Consider the following 23,802-nt stretch of genomic DNA (forward strand, 5'->3'; position numbering starts at 1 on the left):
GGTGGTGTGAGTTCCTTTAAAGCAATAACAAATTAATTGTAAATGTTGTAAAACTTTAGTTTATTTATAAAACTATGAAATTTTAATTAAAGCTTAAAATTTAATTGGTAGAAAACGAGGAATTACCTATCTTTATTCCTAAAATTCATAAAAACTACATTTCTCATAAAAATCGTTCAAAATCTGATTTGAAGTTTTATGCACGTTTGAAGTTTTAGGGTAAAACCATTCAAGTTTGGAATACATATTGGAGGGGGGTATTGATCGTATAAGAAATTATATTGTAAATATCTACCATTTTATATACCACTTTTTTCCGAATACTTTAAAAGGAAAAATGATTTTTGAAAATCTAGGAGATAACTACTTCCTATGCCTCCAATTTGCACCATTTCATTTGATGGAACTAAAATAAATTTTTCATTTAATGGGAGTACTGTAGGTGGGAGAGGGCAATTGTTTTTTTTTTTTTTTCTTCAATAAAAATACTGAAAAATATTAAAAAAACACATTATTTCAGTAAAAATAAAAAATTCAAAACCCTTGGTGGTTGAGGACCTGCCACGCTCCATCTCCTAATTAGAACCACTATCACCTATAGGGCTTTGGGTTTGGTATTTTTTTTTCAAATATAGTACCTCATCAACTAGAGAGCAGAAATTTTGAGCGCCTGCAAAATGGCCCAAATAGACTTTAAATACCTGTGAAATTTACTTTTTTCGTTTTTTATATAAGCAACGGACTGGTGAACTTATTCTGTCAAACTGTTCGCAGCAACAAACTGTAAGTAAAGAGCGATGTGGCTCAATAGTAACCGAAACTCTAAGAAAAAAAGGAATTTTTGATACCGATATATCAAATTTCCCAATATATATATATATATATATATATATATATATATATATATATATATATATATATATATATATATATATATATATATATATATATATATATATATATATATATATATATATATCACAAAAATCACCTTATTATGCTGGTTACAAATATGTATACATGCTGGTTACAAATATATGTATAAATATGTAAGTTTAGTGGTACGTGTCAAAAGCTGCAAGCCTGAAAAAATTGACCTGATTCTCGAAAAATGGGGGAAACACCCCCTAAAAGTCAAGGAATCTTAATGGAAACCACACCATCAGATCTAGTGTATTCGAGAATCCTGGTTTCAATCATCCATCTGAAAAAAGTGGAATTTTGTATTTTTTACCAGAAGAAAGGTGCAGGATGAGTGTTTAATTGTTTGTTTGTTTTCCCCAGGGGTGATCGCATCGAAACAATAGTCCTAGAATATCGAAAAAGGACTCATTTGAATGGATATTAAAAGCTCTAGTGCCCTTTTAAGTGACCAAAAGCATTGGGGGCAATTGCCCCCTCACACCCACTTTTTCCTCAAAATTCCTGAAATCAAAATTCTGAGATGGCTATTTTGTTCAACATAGTTGAGAAGTCCAATAACTATGGTTTTCACGGTAAAATACCCCCCCTTCCTCCCACAGGCCCTGGGGTAAGGTTTGTAAATCAGAAGATTTGCCCAGTTCTACGTATAGTATTTTTTATTGGGAAGTATACAGACATTTTTTGGGGATGGGGGAGTATTCACTACGGGGATTTTTCATGGGGAGGGAAGTTCTCCATGGGATGAAATTTCCAAGGGTAATCTTACACTGGGGGAATTTGCCAAGATCAATGTATAAAATTTGCGCGTTATACAGCCATTTTTGATGCTACAGTCGACAATTTTTTGCGCGTCGCGCTGCAACACGTGCATGGTGCGTTTAAGTGTACTTGGATTGGTTTTTTAGGTCAATTTTTAATCTCTTTTGTTGTAAAACAGTAAAAATGTATCCTGAGCTGATCAAAGCGATAAATTGGAAAATGTACGCTCACACAAACATCCCGTATTTAAGTTTATTTAGGATATTGTCATGCATAAAACATGTTCTGACTTATATATTTGGTGAGATACATCATGTAATTGCATTTTATGTCTATTTTTCAGTTTGCTACATTCAATATATATCTTTTACTACAGCCCTAATAAGCAGGATGGAACACCATTATTCCTGGACCTGATTTTCCTATTTACGGTCATTGAAACCGGTATTAAAACTAATTTTAGAAAGTTCTGGAAAACATCAAGCATATCTTCCACAATTCTTTGAAGTACCTTCATCTTGGAATCATATTTAACAATAATTAAAATGATCCCCACTGGTTCTAGAAAATTCTCCATCCACCCTAAAACAAACTTTGTCATAAGAAACTGGCTCCTGAGAACATCTGGAATTGAAAGTTAACCCCCGTAAGATTTACCTCCAAAAGTTTGTATGAAATCACCTTATATGGACACATTATTTGAAGTTTTATACGGATAGAACAATTCACGATAGCATTTTTTTTTACAAATTTAGAATTGTATTGCATCAGCGGTTTTTTGGATGCAACCGCCATTATGGCCGATTTACAATGATCTGTACCAAATGTTCCGAGACCAAACCTTTGGCTAATGGTGTGCAGCATTGCTCTTATGAGTTTTTATGAGACGGGCAGTGTTTTTATGATATAGGGCGATTTTGCTCCAAATTATAAGACTAAATACTCAATGGAGGTAAAAGGATTGTAGTATAGCTTCAGAGTTCCAGACTAGACGGACTTGTGTTGATTTAGTTTAAAGTTAAATATTTCAGATTTTTTGTCCTCCTGTAACTTCATATGGAAAGTGTGGTTGTACATACTTGGGAGGCGGCTCATTTGAGGCATATGGAAAGCATGGTTTTACATACATGGGAGGCGGCTCGTTCGAGGCATTCCCAAGCAAAAGCATGTACAAATCTTTATCAAGAGGCAAATTCCAATAGACAATTTTAAGGGCCAATTGTGGGGCGAATTGAACTTGAATTCTTTGAGTGGAAGTTTTCTCGTTGTTACATCTCGTAAATCTTGAAAATAAGATTTCTAACAGCAAGTTTTCTTGGATAATTCTTCAAATGGAAGGTTTTTGTTGGTGCATGTTTTCCAAAGTCGCTTAATGGTACGAATTTTTCATTGGGGTAAGGTTTGCCCGGGGCAAGTTTTCATGGTGTAGTTTTTCAGGGGTGAGCTTTCCTATTATTTATCTCATAGACTATTTGCAGGTCTCAATGAATGGGCCCATATCCTTAATGATCACTTGTAAATGTGTTTTGAAATACCTTCATCCACTCCTTCCTCCTCCAATGAGCGCTTGCCTTTAATGAAGTTCCACAATCCTTGTGGCATGAAAGGTATGCTCATTGTTGGTTGAGGAAGGACACTACTGATAGACAATATCTTCGATAAAGCCTGATTTATAAGGTTTTAAATATTTGTAAATTTATTCCTTAATTAAAAAAAATTCCTTGGTATGGCTGAAGTTTCTACTGAAATAATAAGAATTTGCTTTTTGAAAGTCAATGAAAAGGAAACTGAAAACTCAGATTCTTGTTTTGTTTTTTTCTAATGTTTGGGAAATGTTTTTCTAACATTTAGATAGGTATAGAATATCATGGCAATCTTCTAAACTATAGAAAAAATAATTGGGCAGATATTGCATTGGTAATATTTTCCAATGGTAGATTTTAGCCCTGAATTCATTCCTGAAAGTGTCATTCAGTTTACTCAGCTACTCTCCAAGATCAACAAAAGACCGTAATCCTGAATTTTTGCATTCAAATCATATTGATCAATTTCAAAGAACAAACCATTTGGTTTTTACAACTAGAAAGGATCAATGGTTGCAAATTACACAAAACTTCATCTAAACCCATGAAATGTCAAAAACTGATTTGACACTGAAGGGCTATACTTATACATTAGCTTTTACACTTATCTTGTTTACATAATACTTGATTTTACTGATTTAAAATTAGAATTTTTTATTGCAGCGACCATGTCAATGATATATCAGCCACCAGCAATGATGTCACCTTCTCTGGCGGGCAGTTCAAATGTCCTAGCCAACACAGCACCGAATCCAGAGTCTGTCCTTAATTATGTCCCCATCGTTACCTATGGTGTAAACAAACTCCCAGAAGAGGACAATAGTGAAAAGGGGCCAATATTCATGCCTTTCCCAAAAGAAGGAAAACCACTAGCTCCCATCATTCTACCAACTTTTGTCGTGGTCGTAGTTGTCGTCATTGTCATTGCGATTATTATTATTGTTGTCGTGTCCTTAATTCTAGGTGTGATGAATAAAAAATCTTGCGGAATCAAAGATGTGGAGCTGTCTGATTTTTATGTCCCTAGACCTGAGATGTCTTATGGAAAAAACAATAATGACAGAAAAGAATACCCAGATAACACTTACAAACGTCAGATTGATGAAAGTGAAGCTATTGGAGGAATTTTGGATGGATTTTTGGAATTAGTTTTGACTAGACCCTGCATTGGTTATGTTGGATGTCGCCTGGAGCATGCTACAGAACTGCGTACCACAAATCCATCTGTTGGTGCACGTTCACTTGAAATGTGCTCAAATTTTAATTGCCCAATTTTAAATTTTTTTTAGGAATAAAATATCTTTTTTAATTATGAGTTTGGACCTGATAATAGCTTTATGGGTAGAAACCAAATAAGATGCTTGTAATTCCAAAGTGCTCCCATTTCGTCACTTAGCAAGAGGGAAGTGTCTTCCGTGTGATTCCGTGGAGATGTTTAACAAAATCAAAATACACTATTTGCACGCTGGTAGTCAAAAGGGCTAATCAGCAGTAGCTAAGTAACCGCTGAGGGTTCTAAGTCAAAACTACCAGGGCATGTTGAAAGTTGAGGTTGTTGAGAGTTATCGCGGGGTAACCAGCCACTTCTCCCCTCTCACAAAGACCGCGTACGAGAATTTTTTGTGGGAGGGGATTGTATTTACAAAAAGAAATTTCATAAAAAATCTCAGTTTGTTATATGCATTTTTGTTACTTTTTTAAGAGCCGGGAGAGGGCCGGAAATTCCGGGAGAGGGGTTTAAACACGATAACCCTCCGTCTGGCTAAGGTCTTTCTCGTCACCCTTTTTTAGATGCACCTCCTCAACACTGATTGGAAAGCTATTTTGCTGGAAATAATCGAAAAAACTAATAACTAGGATGCTATTCCTCAATAGTCTCTGGAACAAGGGTTTTAAATTATGCAATTTTGCCCATTGCTTACATGCAGGATTTATCATTGGGAAAGGGGGATGTTTGATCCTGAGTGTCTCCAAAAAGGCTTTGGGCATTAAGGGTAAAAAGGCTATGGGAATTTTGAGGGGGATTTTGAACTAAATTAAAATTACCATATGCATGCAGGTTTTCAAAAGACTGCATTTGTAATGTCTTATGAACGGATGAGGGTATTAACTTGAAAGTTTCAGGGCCAATACTACTACTACCGTGACTACTTGCGATAGAAACTGTGACTAGTGTTCGTGTAAGTGAACCATGTTTAATAGGGCAACTGAGCCCTCGTTCAACTTCGTTAAGCATCTCCGTTTAACTCAATCCCCATTCAAATCAAGCCCTGTTGGGCTCAACTCAAGCCAAGGCATAAAAATAAGTTTGAACTAGCGCTGATTATAAGGTCGAAATTTGCTACTCGCTTCGCTCGCCGTTTCTAACTTATATTACCAATCTGGCTAACCCCGGAACTTTCAAACAGTTCGTGTTAACGAACTGTAGTAAGGAGCGACCCGGCTCAATAGTAACCAAAACTCTAAAAAATGGAATTTTGATACCAATAGCTACATCAAAAGAATCGCATTTTAATGCTGGTTTTAAATATATAAGTTTCATCAAGTTTAGTCTTACCCATCAAAAGTTACGAGCCTGAGAAAATTTGCGTTATTTTAGAAAATAGGGGGAAACGCCCCCTAAAAGTCATAGAATCTTAACGAAAATCACACCATTTTTTGTTTTTTGTTTTTTTTTTTACCAGGGGTGATCGTATCGACCCAGTTGCCCTAGAATGTTGCAAGAGGTCTCATTCTAACGGAAATGAAAAGTTCTAGTGCCCTTTTTAAGTGACCAAAAAAATTGGAGGGCACCTAGGCCCCCTCCCACGCTAATTATTTTCCCAAAGTCAACGGATCAAAATTCTGAGATAGCCATTTTATTCAGCGTAGTCGAAAAACCTTATAACTATGTCTTTGGGGACGACTTACTCCCCCACAGTCTCCGTGGGAGGGGCAACAAGTTACAAACTTTGACCTGTGCTTACATATAGTAATGGTTATTGGGAAGTATACAGGCGTTTTCAGGAGGATTTTTTTGGTTTGGGGGAGGGGTTGAGATGAGGGGGATATGCTGGGAGAACTTTCCTTCGAGAATTTGTAATGGGAGAAGAAAATTTCCATGAAGGGAGAGCAGGATTTACTAGCATTATTTAAAAAAAAACAATTAAAAAATAAAACTGAAAAAGCTTTTTCAGCTGGAAGTAAGGAACAGCAATAAAACTTAAAACAAACAGAAATTATTACCCATATGAGGGGCTCACCTCCTTCTAATACCTCGCTCTTTACGCTAAAGTATTTTCGGTAATTTCAACTACTTATTCTACGGCTTTTGTGATTCAGGGGGTCATTCTTAATGAATTGGGATAAAATTTAAGCTTTAGTGTAAAGAGCGAGGGACTGACGTTGGGGCGAATCCCCTCATATATGTAATAAAAACATGAAAATACAAAAGTTCTTTTCGTAAGCTAATTTATAAGTTACGTAAATCTTTTACCAATAAAAAGATTCGTAAAAAATTAAAAGTTCTAGTTGCCTTTTTAATTAACCAAAAAATCGGGGGGCAACTAGGCTTCGTCCCCCGCTCTTTTTTTCTCAAAATCATTCGATCAAAATTATGAGAAAGCCATTGAGCCAAAAAAAAAAAAAAATATGCAAATTTCGTTTTGATTATTCCTCTGCGGAGAGCCAAACTCAAAACATGCATTGATTCAAAAACGTTCAGAAATTAAATAAAAAAAACAAGTTTTTTCAACTGAAAGTAAGGAGTGACATCAAAACTTAAAACGCACAGAAATTACTTCGTATATGAAAGAGGCTGCTTCCTCATCAACGCCCCGCTCTTTACGCTAAAGTTTTTTACTGTTTTAGAAAGAAGAATTGAGAGAAAGAGTCAAACTTTAGCGTAAAGAGCGGGGTGTTGATGAGGAAGCAGCCTCTTTCATATACGAAGTAATTTCTGTGCGTTTTAAGTTTTGATGTCACTCCTTACTTTCAGTTGAAAAAACTTGTTTTTTTTATTTAATTCCACTTAAAAGAGACTTTAAGGAATGGGCCTACCTCTAAAATCCTGGCCCGATAAACTTTTTTTCTTTTTTCCATTTATTACAAGCTGTGAGCATTCACGGTAGATCTATCTTTGGCTTTGTTTATGCTTAGATTTATCGGCAATTTTTTTGACACTTATTTTAACTCTTTACCAACTTTCTAAGCGGTCGTGTGCTTTCAAGTTTTTATTCTCGTTATTGAATCCTAAGTAAGGCACATGATGTAATTTTCAGTCCACCTCCATCAAAGAGGATTTGATAGAAGCCACCATAAAAGTAAAACCAATGGTTTGCGTCGTAGCTCACACTTTTAGGGCGCATTACCGAGAGGAATTACACCCAGCCTAGTGAAAAACATTGCCAACTGACACTGACTCAGGAATGGTAACTACTATTTCGGTTCGTCTTGAAGGTCAAAGTTTATTGCGAAAAGAAATTTATAGTAATTTCGAAGAAATCCATAAACCCCTCGAAAATGGCCCCAGATCAGAATGGAAAGTGTACCATTGTAATCAGCACGGTCAAAAACCTAATACACGGAAATTACAGGATCGGTGGCACTGATCTGTCTCCCTTTTTTGTTTTCAGCAGTCCTAGAGGGCTATCAGAACATCATAGAGAGATGCTTAATGCCAAATGTGAAAGCTATTTCTCATATCTACGTGCTTTTTATAAATTCCACCATCTGCAAGGGCCAAATGGCACTATTTGTGTCTTTTCTCAGGGAATGGCACTAGCAGGCTGTTAGAACACTGTAGACCAATTTTTTTTTATTGCTCATAAAGAAGATATTGCTCATATCTGTGTTCTTCCTATAAATTCCACCATCTGCAAGCTCCAAAGAGCACTAAAAACGGTACCTTTGGTGCAATGTCTCAAATGGAAAAGCTGGGGTATTTAGGCTAGCAGAACTTATAAGAGTCATGTTTAATGGCTCATTTGACAGCTATTACTCATATCTACATGCTTTTTTTTATTATTATTAATTCTAACATCCGTAAGTGTGATATAGTACTGAAAATAACACTTTCGGTGCAACTTGTTAAGTGGGAAATCTTGGAAGTATAAAACGGTATCATTGTAATAATTACCTTTGGTGCCACTTCTTAAGTGGAAAAGCTTTGAAGTACAAAACAAATACTATTGTAATAATTATGTTCCAGTAAATTTATAAATTTAAAATTAAATAAAATTTAAAAGAACCCCTCTCGTACACTTCCCCTCCCAGCCCCCTTAGTAAGTTTCATAAATCGTCTGCTCATCAATAAGCTACTGAAACATCAGCAGGCCACCACACCATTGTATATAGATGACAATGGCTCAATTAAAAGCTAAGGCTTATATTTACTAAGCTAATACGAATTCTACCATCTATTAGATTTCAATATTAACTAGTCTCTGGGGAGAATTTGCAATGAACTCTTTGTGATGGTTAAGCATTAGCTGCAATCTAGTAAAGAGTGAACCACGGCTCATAGTAACTAAAATAAAAAAAAAAACGGTAAAGCGGTCTTTTTTCTTCTTTCTTCTAGGCCTAGCGGGTTACTAGAACATCATAGAGAGAAACTTAAGAGCAAAATTAAAAGCTATTTCTCATATGTACGTGGTTTATATAAATTCCGCCATCTATAAGGGCCATCTGACACGAAAAGGGCAAGTTTTATGCTGTTTTTTAATGTTTGGGGCTAGTGGGCTGCTTAGATAGATTTTTGATAGCTGGTATAAAAAATGTTGCTCATAACTACGTTCTTCCTATAAATTCCACCATCTACAAGTTTCAAATAGCACTAAAACGGCACTTTTGGTGTCATGTCTCAATTGGAAAAGCTGGGGCTAGTGGGCTACCAGAACGTTTTAGAGTGAAGTTTAATGGCTCATTTGAAAGCTTTTGCTCATATCTACGTGCTTTTTATGAATTCTACCATTCGTAAGTGAGATATAGCACAGAAAACAACACTTTTGGTGCCAATTCTTAAGTAGAAATTTTTTGAAGTATAAAACGGTATCACTGTAATAATTATGGTCCAAAACCCTTAACTGGAGGTTTGTAAGATCACCTCCCTTTTGTCCCTCCCCCAGGCCCCCTTAATAAGCTACGCAATTAAAGTCCTACAAACAAAAATATATTTAATTACATTATTAGAGGTGTGGTTCTGTTAGTACAATGGTGAAATTTACATTAGATTTGCGTTCGACTCCAGCTTGGATTTTTTTTTAAATCATGATTTGTCCCTCTTTATGATTACTTTTCAGATAATCCACCATTTTTGCAAATGTCATGCAATAACTTGTTAAAGCATATCCCGGAAGAATCATCTCAAACCTATTGCTCATATCTACGTGCTATGTCAATTTTACCATCCATAACTGCCCTGCAGCACTAAAAATGGCGCTTTTGGTTCTACTTCTTAAGTGGAAGAGTTTGGAAGCATAAAACCGTATCATTGCAATAATTATGGTCAAAAGTCCTTAGCTGGAGGTTTATAAGAACCCTTCACATAAACTCCCCCTCCAGACCCTCTTAGTAAGTTTTATAAATCACCAACTCATTTTGAAAGTAAAAAATTATTGCGAAAACAAATTAACTAAAGCTAAAACTTTTCAATAAAAATCTACCAAAAATTAAACTTGAATGATCAACAGTTTTGAATTGAACCTTCAAACTTCACTCTGCGACGAAGCCTGTGTGCTAGTTCTAATGGCGGTAATTGAAGGGAAAGGACATCCTTGTCCTCTTAATTTTTTGCTGAGGTTGCAACTTGCTGTTGCTAAAAAAGGTGCTTTTGAAAAGCACCTTTTTTTGGTCGTTTATTTAGAAAGGCACTTTTTTCATTTGAAAAAACAGAAGGAAACAACCGAAAGTGCAATTTGTGGGAATGTGCTACCAAGTCAAATTTATAAAAAGCGATTAGGTATAAATATAAGCTTTTATATTAGCCCTTAAACAGCTGTCTTTGTTACAGTAGCCTCCTAGTTTCTGCTAGTCAGTAGGCGATTTATAAAGCCCTGTCTTCATTATGGCTCTTTCCGGCAAAGTCGGCCGATTTAAAAACAGCTTTTTATTCATCGAAAAACAAACGTTCGTGAAAAAAAAATGTATTGTTTTGAGAAGTATGGACAATAAACTTTATTTTATAACCAATATTTTTTCATAGCTGCCAAGGTTGTCTGCAGTATTTTCTAGAGGTGTCTTATCTCCCCTAGATCGGTGATAACTAGAAATTATAGTAAAAGTAAGTTTTCAACTGAAACTAAGGAGTGGCACTAAAACTCACAACAAACATACATTATTCTGTATTAAAAAAAATAATGGCAGTGTTGTTTCTATATTAAATTTTAATCAAAAATAAACAAAGATTAATTTAAAAAAACAAAGCTCTCGAAGGGGAGTAAAGAGCGAAGTTGAAACTTTAAACGGACAAAAATTATTACTTCACAGCCTACCTAATTTATATTAATAAAACTAGCACAAATAAAACAACTAGCCATGTTTTTATGTGTTTCTATAATTATAGAAACTAGCACTTTACTGAAAACACAAAATAATAAAGGAGTTTTGGTACAATAAAAGCAAGCCAATTAAGGGCTCTTTTTACTGAATAAAAATATTATCAATCCCTTTTAGGATCATTCCTTCTCTTTAGGATAAAGCAACAATCCGTTTTAGGATTGTTGCTTTATTTTTTTTTCGTTTAGTTTTGTATCAGTTCTGCACATAGACTCAGTTCAATGACTGGCTCAGTTCAATGTCATGATTAGTTTTTGACTGGCTCAGTTCAATGTCATGATTAGTTTGTAGAAAAGTTCAAAGCAAATCCATTTTGATAGTATTAGGACTATAGACTAGCTTTAGAATCTATAGATTAGAATGTAGCTATTAAAACTATAGACTAGCTGTGTAGTAAAAAGCGACCTGGCTCTATAGTACCGGTAACTTCGGTAAATCCGGCTCTCTCCCCATGGACAAATACGGTAGTTATATAATGTAAAAGTCATCCTGGCTAAGTGATGGTGCGCTGGTTTGAGAATTCTTTGTCCAAGGGGCACGGGTTCGATCCCTAGTATAGCCAGTTAATGGTTTGGGACGGGGGTTGGTGGCACGACTCTGTAAGCTCAGCCAGAGTTGACCCAGCTTTAAATGGGTACCTGGATAATTCTGGGGAGGGTAAGCAGGAAGGGTGTGCGAAAGCACAGGATGGCTGGCCCCCAGCCGCCCATTATACTTTCTGGATGAAGAGCCACGAAACAGAGTTCAGCATCACCGGTTTGTACCTTAATGGTCTAGTGCCGTCATACTTACTTACTTTATTTATATATTATACGCCACTTACTCAAGTTTACGATATGTAAAACTTGCAAACAAACCGGTTTCTTCGTTACTTTAGAAACAAATTCGGATTTTCCCAGGGGTGATCGTATCGACCTAGTGGTCCTAGAATTTCGCGAGAGGGTTAATTATAGCCGAAGTTAAAAGTTCTGCTGTCCTTTTTAAATGACAAAAAAATTTGAGAGCAACAAGGCCCCCTCCCACGCCCTTTTTCTCAAAATCGTCCGATCGAAATTTTGAGATAACCATTTTGTTCAGCATAATTAAAGGTCTGAATAACTATCCATTTGGATATATCATAACCCTCCCACAACCCCTCGGGAGAGGTCTTTAAGTTACAAAATTTGTTCATTGTTTACGTATGTATCTAGCAGTCAATTTTACTGGGGGCCCTACGGTCAGTACCAACAGGAGGCCATAGCGACCAATTCCATCAAAACCCCGGCATCCAACTCCAACGGGAGGACCTAGCAACCCATTTCACCGACAAGAGGTTTTTAAGACGTTTCAAGATTTCATTAGATTGTTATGCTTTGGTCTCCTACCATGCCTTGTTTACTTGATTAATTTATCACTAAAATCGAGAGAATTCCCGCAAAAAATTAAAGAGGCGCGAGTGATTCCTCTACACAAAAGTGGCTCAAAGACTGATCTGACTAACTGGAGACGGATTTCTCTTCTGTCGGTTTTCTAGCATTACTTAAAAAATGATCAGAAATGAAACAAAAAACGAGTTTTTGGACTGAAAGTAAGGAGCAATATGAAAGCTTAAAACGAAAAGAAATTATTACATTTATGAGGGGGTTTGCCCCATCGTCAATAAAGCAACCAAAAAATTTGAGGGCAGCTAAACCCCCTCCACCGTTCCTTTTTTCTCAAAATTGTCCGATTAAATTTTAAGAAAGCCATTTAGCCAAAAAAAGTAAAATCAGTATGCAAATTTCGTTTTAATTATTCGTTTATAATGAGCCAAGTTCAAAACCTGAATTAATTCAAAAACGTTCAAAAATTAACGTTTCTTTTAACTGAAAGTTAGTAGCAAAATTAAAACTTAAAACAAGCAGACATTATTCCGTATATGAAAGGGGCTGTCCCTTCCTCAGCGCCTCGCTCTTTACGCTAAAGTTTGACTTTTTCTCACAACTTTACGTTTTAAAACAATAAAAATCTTTAGCGTAAAGAGCGAGGCGTTTAGGAGGGGACAGCTTCTTTCATATACGGAATAATTTCTGTTCGTTTTAAGTTTTAATCTCGCTCCATACTAACACTTGATTTTTTTTTATTTAATCCTTCCAAAATACGACCTGAAAGTTTTAACTGGCTCACCATAGCCACCCTCGAGATGCTAAAGATATACTGTTTTGATACCCTCATAAGTGCACTTCTTTTTCATTTACCTCATTACCTCACCGCGAAGATATCCCTATCTACACTTAGAATAATAGTTCAAAAACTTTTAGACGGATTCAAAACATAATTTTCTTAACCCGCATACCTACTCCCCTAAAAAAGAAACAAGAGGGTTGTTAGTCACCCCCCCCCGTAAAATACTTCGAAAATCTTAGCTCAATCACTGCTGGTCTCTTTCATCGGTTCACCTTCACTCCCTCCCTTAAGTAAAAATTCATAGCTCATTTGGCCTCCCAACACCCCCTGAAAATTTCAGCTTAGTGCCCAAAGATGTTCCTCAGAAAATGCGGTTACGCTACTTTGATAACCTGGGCACATATGGCCTCTTTCATTCTGCATAGCTACTTCCCCAGGAATAGACTCTATTCAATCAGAGGCTCATTGTGCTAAATATCTTAAACCGATTGAATACCAAGTCCTTAGACGCTTTTCCTCTGTGCCTTTTCTTCCGCGTCAAGATTTGATGCACCTTTGGCCCCCTCTAAGTTCTTTGGAAGTTTCAGCTTGATCCTAGAAGTCGTTACTGGAATACTGTAAACATTGTTGTTTACCTTGATACTTCACCGAGTATTGATCATAAGACATTCATAGGTCGGGTAAGGCATCAAAACGGTCCTTACTTTTGCCCACTTATGTGGCGATGTTGAGGAAAACCTTTTGCATATGTAGGGGACTGCAAAGTATTGGTAAGTTTAGGATAATAATTTTTTTCGGGAATACTTTTTTTGATAAAAATAACTCAACAAGACTAATGATAAAAATGTCATTAGAGGAATTCGACATCTTTTTTGTAGGTTTGTGATGGATTATATTTGCATAGTCATGTTTTACGCTGTTGCTTATTGGGTGGAATCTTGTCCATTTTGTCACGGTCCTTGTTGGCTTTGGAAAAATAAATTATTACTATTATATTATTATAGGCACCATAGAGCATTATATTGCAAAAATACCTAGGTGAATCACAAATGAAAGTTGTAGGACATTCTCAACCCTGCTGCCTCGTCCGCCGAGCCAAAATCGAGCTCCTCCTACCACTCCCTGAGAGTTTAAACTCTAAATTTAAGATTGCATAAGGGGTTTTGTTTGGGGGGGCAGTTGCATCCCAATGATGTGGAGAGACATTATTATATATTCCATGCAACTGGACTATCAGAATTTGGATCCCTCTTGCCTCCCCCCAATTAAAAATACTTGAGATTCACCCCTGGATGCCATGTGACAGAACTCATCCATAGGTGCTGGGTTACCTCCTCACTCAACCTCGCACTTCTCCTGCTAAATTTTAACTATTCTTTACTGGAACTGATACACCTTTTCAATTTTTTATGGCACTTGGTATTAACCAAGTGACATATAGCAATCGCCAATTCTGTTGGTCTGTCGGTCCCGGTTTTGCTACTTTAGGCACTTCCAGGTAAGCTAGGACGATGAAATTTGGCAGGTGTATCAGGGACATGACCAGCTTAAATTAGAAATAGTCGTTTTCCCAATTTGACCATCTGGGGGGGAGTGGGGGCCCGGTCAATTCGTAAAAAATAGAAAAAATGAAGTGTTTTTAACTTATGAGCGGGTGATGGGATCTTAATGAAATTTGATGTTTGGAATGATATTGTGTCTCAGAGCTCTTATTTTAAATCCCGACCGGATCTGATGACATTGGGGGGAGTTGGAGGGGGGAAACCTAAAATCTTGGAAAACATTTAGAGTGGAGGGATCAGGATGAAACTTGATGCGAAAAATAAGTAAAAGTCCCAGATACATGACTGACATAATCGGAACGGATCCGCTCTCTTTGCGGTAGTTGGGGGGGGGGGGGGTAATTCTGAAAAATTAGGAAAAATGAGGTATTTTTAACTTACGAACGGGGGATCGGATCTCAATGAAATTTGACGTTTAGAAGGATATCGCGTCTTAGAGCTCTTATTATAAAGCTTGACCGGATCTGGGGAAAATGGGGGGGTGGGGGGTGGGAGGGGGAAATCTAAAACTTGGAAAACACTTAGAGTGGAGGGATCGGGATGAAACTTGGTGGGAAAAATAAACACAAGTCCTAGATACATGATTGACATAAACGGAACCGCTCCCTTTGGGGTAGTTGGGGGGGGGGTGTTTATGAAAAATTAGAAAAAATGAGGTATTTTTAACTTACGAACGAGTGATCGAATCTCAATGAAAATAGATATTTAGAAGGATATCGTGGCTCAGAGCTCTTTTTTTAAACCCAACCGGATCTGGTGACATTGGAGGGGAGTTGGGCGGGGGGAACCTAAAATCTTGGAAAACACTTAGAGTGGAGGGATCGGGATGAAACTTAGTGGGAAAAAATAAGCACAAGTCCTGGATACATGATTGACATAAATGGAACGGATCCATTCTCTTTGGGGTAGTTGGGGGAGGGGTTAATTCTGAAAAATTAGAAAAAATGAGGTATTTTTAACTTACGAACGGGTCATCGGATCTCAATGAAATTTGATATTTAGAAGGATATCGTGTCTCAAAGCAATTATTTTAAATCCTGACCGGATCTGGTGACATTGGGGGAAGTTTGGGGTGGGGGAACCTAAAATCATGGAAAACGCTTAGATTGGAGGGATCGGGATGAAATTTGGTGGGGAAAATAATCAGAAGTCTTACATTCGTGATATACATAATTGGAACGGATCCGCTCTATTGGTTAATTCTGAAAAATAAGAAAAAATGACGTATTTTTAACTTACGAAGGAGTGATCGGATCTTCATGAAACTTCATATTTAGAAGGACCTCGTAACTCAGATCTCTTATTTTAAATCTTAACCGGATCAAGCGTAATTGGGGGAGAGTTGGGGGGGGGACCGGAAATCTTAGAAAATACTTAAAGCGGTGAGATCAGGATGAAACTGGATGGGAAGAATAGAGACCTGTCTAAGATACGTGACTGACATAACTGGACCGGATCTGCTCTCTTTGATGGGATTGGGGGGGGGGGGTAATTTTGAAAATTGAGGTATTTGTAACTTACGAAAGGGTGACCAGATCTTAATGAAATTTGATATTTAGAAGGATCTTGTGCTTTAAAGTTCTAATTTTAAATTCCAACCAGATCCTGTGACATTGGGGGGAGTTGGAGGGGGAAACCGGAATTTTTGGAAAACGTGAAAATTGGGGTATTTTTATCTTACGAATAGATGATCGGATCTTAATGAAATTTGATTTTTAGAAGGAATTCATGTCTCAGAGCTCTTATTTCAAATCCTGACCAGATCTTTTGACATTGGGGGGAGTTGGAGGGGGAAATCTTGGAAAAACACTTGGAGTAGAGGAATCGGGATGAAGCTTGATGGATAGAATAAGCAAATTTCCTTGATACGTGATTGACAGAATCGTACTGGATTCGCTCTCTTTGGGGGAGTTGGGAGGAGGGGTTCAGTTATTTGGCGAGTTTGGTGCTTCTGGACGTGCTAGGACGATGAAAATTGGTAGGCGTGTCAGGGAGCTGCACAATTTGACTTGATAAAGTCGTTTTCCCAGATTCAACCATCTGGGGGGGGGGCTAAAGGGAGAGGAAAATTAGAAAAAAATAGGGATTTATAAGTTACTAGTGGGTGTTCGGATCTTAATGAATTTTGATATTTAGAAGGACATCGTGACTCAGAGCTCTTATTTTAAATCCTGACCGGCATTAAGCCTCTTATTTTCCTTTATAAATCAATCTATTGATTCATAGAATTTTGTTAGAGCTCATACCATATGACCTCTTGGCTCTTCTCGCCTCGTCACAAGTGCCATATGAGCTCTTAGCTCTTGTTTTCTCTTTGAATACATAGAGAATAAGTGTTTCTAATCATACCTCAATTAGCCTACTGAGTTCTACTAAGATATAGTTTTTGAAAGCTTAATTCTATTTCTAACTGGTGAACCTCCCCCCCTCCACAAGTCTTTCATCTACCAAAAGCAAATTCCTGCGTACGTGACGATTTACATGATACTGTTTAGTAATTGTTACTTCCTTTAGCAGATAACAATTCATTGTCCTGAAATATGCTAAAATCAATATTGAAATAACCTCTGATGGTAGTCTATTGTGTCAGGTTAATTTATACTTGGTTGTCATATTTAACCTGGCGACGCATGAATATTCAGGGGAAGCAGTTTGAAATCTAGGTTAATTAATTGAAATCCTATAAAAATAGAATAATCTGTTGTTTCTTTTTTTACAATTTTTAGTTTTTGTATATCAGTTGAAGTTCAACGAAGCTTCATGTTATACCTATAAATATAAGTAAGTGACTTTGATTAGTTATTATACCAATGATTACTTAGGTTTCTTCGTTGCTTGATTAGTATTATAGTTAAAAAATATTAAAAAGAAATAACAGGGGTGTATATTCGTAGGTATTGCACGTTAAATAAGGTAGGCATTTACTTTGAAAACCAATCTCCCAAAAATTAGTGAATTTCATGCAACATAATGAGAGTGTGAGATGTTAATTTTTTTTTAGATAGTTGGGAGGAAATAAGCCAGCCCCCCCCAATAAAATTTGTTAAGCTTATCTTAGACCCTAAGTCCTCCCTCATCTTTCCCAATTTCTGTACTTGCCTATGTGTATTATATTAACATTGGTTTTTACTATATTTAGGGAATTCCAAATCCTCCGTTTTCTGGAAAATTATTTATTGCCCTCCCAGAAGCCAAATTGATCAAATTCATTCCTTATGTTCCAACCTAGGCGTTTTAAGAACTGAGAAAAAATATTGAATACCAACAATAAAAAAGAATGATAAAAGTTTTAACTAACAATAAAACCTGTAACTAATTTAACATTTAACCTTTAAAAACAATTTTATCTCAATTAATAACAACAAATTTAACATTAACAAAAATTTAACAACATTTAAACAATCAACATTTAACAATTTAAACATTTAACTAACAATAAAAGTTTTAACAATAAAAATTGAATACTAATAATAAGAAGATGGAGTACTAACAATAAAAAATACTAATAAAAATAATTGCGCAAAAAAAGTATCCATAAAGAGCAAATTACTCTTTAGAAGTAAATTTAGTTACAAACTTGGAAATAATTGACAAGCAATGGCACAGGTGGTCGGAGGAGCTTTGAATATGGAACATCTCGTGCTTTCTTGTTAAATCTGGAAATATGTGCATTTGTTGTGGCAGATATATCACGAATACCCTTTTTTTATGTTAAAAGCTCCTAATTTTGTTTTAATGTTGTTTTAAGTCCATCCTAGAATTTGAAACAAATTTGTGAGTTTTCATTAATAAGATAGAAAAGTAACCATAATTTTAGAAAATTAACTTATTTGTATCTTCATTAAAGAAACTACACAAAATATTTGTTCCTCCTATGTTTTCTTGAATAGGCGCCATCCCATTCACGACCCCAAAGCGCTAACAGTTCTAGCGTAAAGAGCAAGGTATTGAGGAGGGGGTAACCCTTCATACACGGAATAAATCTGCCAAAATTATTCCGTATATGAAAGGGATTGTCCCTTCCTCAACGCCTCGCTCTTAGCGCTAAAGTTTTTATTGTTTTATACACGGAGTAATTTCTGTTCGTTTTAAGTTTTAATGTCACTCCTTACTTTCAGTTAAAAAAAACTTATTCTTTTATTTAATTTCTGAACGTTCTCGAATTAATGCATGTTTGATTTTGGCTCTCCGCACATGAATAATTAAAAAGAAATTTGAACATTAATTTTTTTTATGGCTGAATAACTTTTTTATTGTTTTATTGGACGATTTTGAGAAAAGAGGGTGGTGGAGCCTAAAGCCTAGCTAACCTAGGTAAAGCCTAGCTAACCTCCGATTTTTTGGTTACTTAAAAAGACAACCAGAGCTTTTAATTTTTTACGAATGTTTTTATTAGTAAAAAATATACGTAACTTAAGAATTAACTTACGTAACGAACTTCTACATTCGTGTATTTTTATTACGTATACGAGGGGTTTTGCCCCCTCGTTAATACCTCTCTCTTTACACTAAAGCTTAAATTTTGTGCCCATTCTTTAAGAATGAACCCTGAATCACAAAAGCCGTAGAATAAATAGTTGAAATTACTAAAAATACTTTAGCGTGAAGAGCGAGGTATTTATAAGGAGATGAGCCTCTCATAAAATGAGCTCAGGAGGGGGCCTAGATGCTCTCCAATTTTTTGGTCACTTAAAAGGGCACTAGAACTTTTAATTTCCGTTTTTAAGTTGTGCCAGGAAATCCAGTCGTACCCCGGAGAAATCCCTTTCCCACAGAAATATTCTCTGAACAATTCAATTCAGGTTAAAATTTACCTTGGACTATTATACCACGCGTAAAATTGAGACTGAAAAGAGAAAGCTAGACATAAAAAGAATTTTATATAGGAATTCTGGGAAATCTACCCAGTATATAGTTTCCCCTGACAAGTTCACCCCCTGGAAACTTTCCTTCCTATGAGAAAACTCCGAGAAGAAAATCCGTCTCCACCCAAAATGTATACGTACTTCCCAGTAATAGATACTATGCGTAAACATTGGACAAAATTTATAGCTTAAAGACCTTTCTCCTGGGGCTGTGAGGGGGAGCATATTATTTCCAAAGGCATAGTTGTTGGGTCTTTCAACTAAAATAAAAAAATGACTATCCCTAAATTTTATCGAACAATTTCGGGAGGAAGGGGTGGTAGAGGGCCTAGAACAAAAACAAACACGCCTCTGTGATTCTTCTAGGAAAAATGCAAGATTCCACATTTTCACAAATAGGAGTTTGAAACCTGCAGTAGGGTTTTACCATACGCTGAATCCGATGGTGTGATAGTCATTAAGATTTCTTGACTTTTAAGGTGTTTCCCCCTTTTTTTGAAAATCAGGCAAGTTTTCTCAGGCTCGTAATCTTTACCGGGTTTTGCTTTAAAAACCAAATTCTCTACTGCCTGGGCTCTGGTATGATTCTTCAACCTTGGCGAAACCATAACATAATTATATTTTTAAGTCGACAAAACTAAAAATCAGATTTTGGAAAATCAAGTCTATATTTTTTTCCCAAAAACGTACGGCTTTTTACAGTCCCTCCCCCACTCTGTGAACTTGCCTAACCTCGTGGTAGCCCATTATTTATGTGTGTGGTAACTGTAGCTGTTGGCTTAACATAAACACTATCTGAAGTGCAAATCCTATTACGTTAAATTACGCATAGCCAAATATGTATATATTGTCTTGTATTTATGATATATCATATGCTCAAAGATTTTCGTCTAAAATGTTATCTCCTTGTTTTGTTTTATTCGCTGTATTCGTTACTGTTTTTGTTTTCTGTTAATTTGCTTTCATTTTTATTCTTCACGAGTGGTGAAAATATTTTGCTGATTATGGATACTGGGTATCTTTTATTTCTTTGTTCAATGTATTCTAACCACCAAAGACCTTTGCTCTTAGCTCTTATTATTAATTTCTTTGGAATCTGGTTATACCCTGTCAGTTGGGCCTCTTATTATCATATTATGCATGGTAGCCATACTCTAGGCTTAAAATAGTGGAGCTTCGTTCTTTAAAATTGACTAACAAGTTTTTTTATTTCAGGAAATGGCCGCTCTTGATGCTTACCAGCCTCCAGTAGCTCTTCCTTCAGGCACAGCAATGAGTAATTTAGAAATGACTGCTGCAGCACCAGTTCCAGATACAGCTATCAATTACGTTCCAGTAATTACATTTCCTAGTCCATCTCCCCCCGAAGAAGATGAAGAGCTCCCAGGATTTCTACCAAAATTCATTCCTCTACCTGCCGGTTTGAAGAAACCATTAAAACCGATCATAAAACCTATTGTTGTAGTCGTGGTTGTTGTAGTGGTCGTTGTTGCAGTTATTGTGTCAGTTGTTGTTGCTGTTATTGTGGGATTGATGAATAAGAAGATTTGCAAAAGCAAGAAAAAGTATTATCCTCCTCGCTACTACGGACGGTATGGACACAAACATGAAGGATATAAGCACAAAGAAGCATATGATAAAATGGAAAAATATGATGGGAAAGATTACCGTCGCAAACGAGGAATGTCTGTTCCAGAAGAGGACGATTTAGGCTCAATTATATCGTCTTTTTTCGGAAACTTAGCTTTGAATGGTTGTTCAAGACGTTTCGGATGTGAAATGGCAAACGTTTTGGGAATGGTTCCTGGAGCTCGGGACGTTTTTATGCAAGTGACTGACCTTTTACCGAATACCATGGGATCAGCAATTGAACATGGCTTCAATGGCAACTGTAATCAATTTGATTGCCAATTATAGTTTTATTCAAATATTTTTAATTTAATAAAAAAAAGTTACGATAATTCTTCATTCTGTAGCTTTAATAAAGCAGCTAGGATTAAACCTTGTCGCGTAAGTTTACGGGAAGGAGGTAGGGAGGGTACTTATCTATTCTGCCTTTGCTGCCACCAGCCATATATACTCTACTAATTATGATGGCGGGATGTACCCCGGTGTCGTTTGTTCCTCCGCTTTGCGGAACCCCAGATTCTCTGCTTTTTTGGTAGAGGTGCCGGTTTTTGGGTCGACAAAATTATTTTATTGACTCACTTTCAAATGAGTGAAACCTGCTTGTTCCGGCTCAGTTGTATTGTAGCCCTTCCAACAATCCGAAATGATCGTTGATCCTGGCTCAATCTGAAGCTTTTTTCGGACATATCTTTGACGATATTTAAAAATCTAGCAAAATGATTTTTTGTTTTTTTTTTGCACAGAAGGAGGCTACTACCTGTAATACGTTCCAAAGACTTGTTTTTATCAATAGAGCTAGAAAAGGAAACGATATTGGTTAGCTAGGGGAATATTTATGGTGATAATTTTCCCTCCTCAACAATGTGCATCATGGGCCAATGGTAGATTCGAGAAAAAAATTGTCACGACATAAATTAACTATGCAAAAAAATGCTAGAAACCTTGACACTTTGGAAGAAAGCCTTTAGATGTGCTATTACATGCGTCCCAGAACCTCACTTAAATCAGTAGGGGAAAATAAATGCTAATTTAGATCCAGACGTAGAACAAGCTGTTCTTGAGGGTTCTGAGTTATTTTACCTTAAACACGTGTGCTGTTCTTCAGAATTTAAATCTCGTTTTTGCTAGAATGCAGCTATGATGAAGGGAAAAAAAATGACCATCAGTTTTTATTTAAATAGAATTTCAGATTTTGACTTTCATTCTTTAATGGAAAAAATTAAGAAAAAAATGAAAATCTCTTACAGCACCCTTTAAATACTTTGTACAGTAAAAATGGCATCCGATTATTTTAATTGGCTCAACAAATCTTGCACAGTCGAATGAGCGACCCAATTTCTGGGTCACTCGAACTCCAATTTTTATAAAAGATGCTCCATATGCAGCTATGCGGTATTTGGTAACAGTAGACACCACCAGTGTTGTAAAATTGCCGTAAAATAAAAAATGGTAAGAAAAATTGGTTAAATAAAGTAAAATTATGGTACTCCCTTGGAAATATAGGGTAAAATTGGTGTTTTATAAATAAGTTAAAATAAGCCACTCCCTAGGAAATAAAGGGTAGAATTGGTGTTTCAAAGGTGCCCTGTAGCTACAAGACCAGTTGAGCATTTCTTTGAAGCATCACTTTCAGCTTTTAATGAGATATTTTGATGATTCTCATTTTCCGGGGCTTAAAAAAGGTAATGCCCCTTCATCTAGAGATACAAATTTTGAAATGGCTTTTTTTTAAATAGTTCAAAAATTAAAGAACAACATTCCAGTGTCGACACAATACCCCAAGATCCAGGGGGAGATGTTGTAAGCTCTGTCCTGGGAGTGTATATGGTTCTTATGAAAGGGATGTTCGTATAAACTTTGGAGAGGGCTCATTTGAACGGAAATTGAAAGCTCTAGTTCACTTTTTCAGAGTCAAAAGAGATCGGGGGGTAACTAACCCCCCCTGCCCTTTTTCCCAAACCCACCCGATATAAATTTTGAAATAGCCGCCTTTTGTATAGTTCAAAATTAGAGAGCGAAACTCCAGTGTCGACACAACCCCCTAGGGTCCAGGGGGGTGTTGTAAGTTCTGTCCTGGGATTGTACAGGGTTCTTATGAAAGAGATGGTCGTATAAACTTTAGGGAGGGCTCATTTGATTTGAAATTGAAAGCTCTGGTTCAATTTTTAATAGCCAAAAGATGTCCGAGGATAACTAGCCCCCACCCCTTCAAGTCATATTTTCCTCAAACCCATCTTATGAGAACTTCGTGAAAGCCATTTATGTAAAAATAGATCAAAGATCGTATAATGAAAACACCGGGGGCGACACAATCCCTCAGCACCCGGAAGCAGGCATTGTAAGTTATACCCTTTGGGCATAAATGGTTGTTATGGAAGGGATGCTCGTATAAGCTTCAAAGAGGACTCATTTGATTGGAAATTGAAATTTCTGGTTTAGTTTTTAAGAATAAAAAATATCCTATGGTACCTAGCCCGCTCACGCCCTTTTTTCACAAACCCATCTGATAAAAATTTTGAGATTACTATTTTGTTAAAAATAGTTCAAAGGCCGGATAAGAAAGTCTACACTGTCAATAAAACCCCCTAGGGCCCTGGGGGAAGGTGTTGTAAATTATACCCTGTGGGCATATATAGTTTGTGTGAAAGGGATGCTCTTATAAACTTCAGAAAAGATTCATATGAACGGAATTTAAAAGTTCTAGTTCGCTTTCTGAGAGTAAAAAGGGATCTGCGGGCAACTAGTCCCTTTCCCCCAAACCCATATGGTACAAATTTTGAGATAGCCATTTTTTTAGATAGT

At 36.5% G+C, this 23,802-nt stretch overlaps 1 protein-coding gene across 2 annotated transcripts; it reads left to right on the forward strand.

Annotated features, from left to right (window-relative positions):
- The first annotated feature begins 13,641 nt into the window (after positions 1 to 13,641).
- On the forward strand, positions 13,642 to 21,421 carry LOC136026757 (uncharacterized). 2 transcript variants are annotated; one of them, XM_065703469.1, is made up of 2 exons: positions 13,642 to 13,714; positions 20,587 to 21,421. In XM_065703469.1, exon 2 carries the CDS (start codon positions 20,590 to 20,592, stop codon positions 21,286 to 21,288), a length of 699 nt encoding a protein of 232 aa, XP_065559541.1. In that variant the 5' UTR covers positions 13,642 to 13,714; positions 20,587 to 20,589; the 3' UTR covers positions 21,289 to 21,421. The 2 variants fall into 2 exon arrangements, with proteins under 2 accessions (XP_065559541.1, XP_065559540.1); XM_065703468.1 differs by lacking the exon at positions 13,642 to 13,714 and adding an exon at positions 17,232 to 17,287.
- The last annotated feature ends 2,381 nt before the right edge of the window (positions 21,422 to 23,802 follow it).

Source organism: Artemia franciscana, chromosome 5, assembly GCF_032884065.1.
Source record: "Artemia franciscana chromosome 5, ASM3288406v1, whole genome shotgun sequence".
In the NCBI taxonomy this organism is placed as follows: Eukaryota; Metazoa; Arthropoda; class Branchiopoda; order Anostraca; family Artemiidae; genus Artemia; species Artemia franciscana.

Bases quoted from the DNA above. Each gene is read 5' to 3' on its own strand.
- LOC136026757 (XM_065703469.1), top strand. From the start codon at position 20,590: ATGGCCGCTCTTGATGCTTACCAGCCTCCAGTAGCTCTTCCTTCAGGC.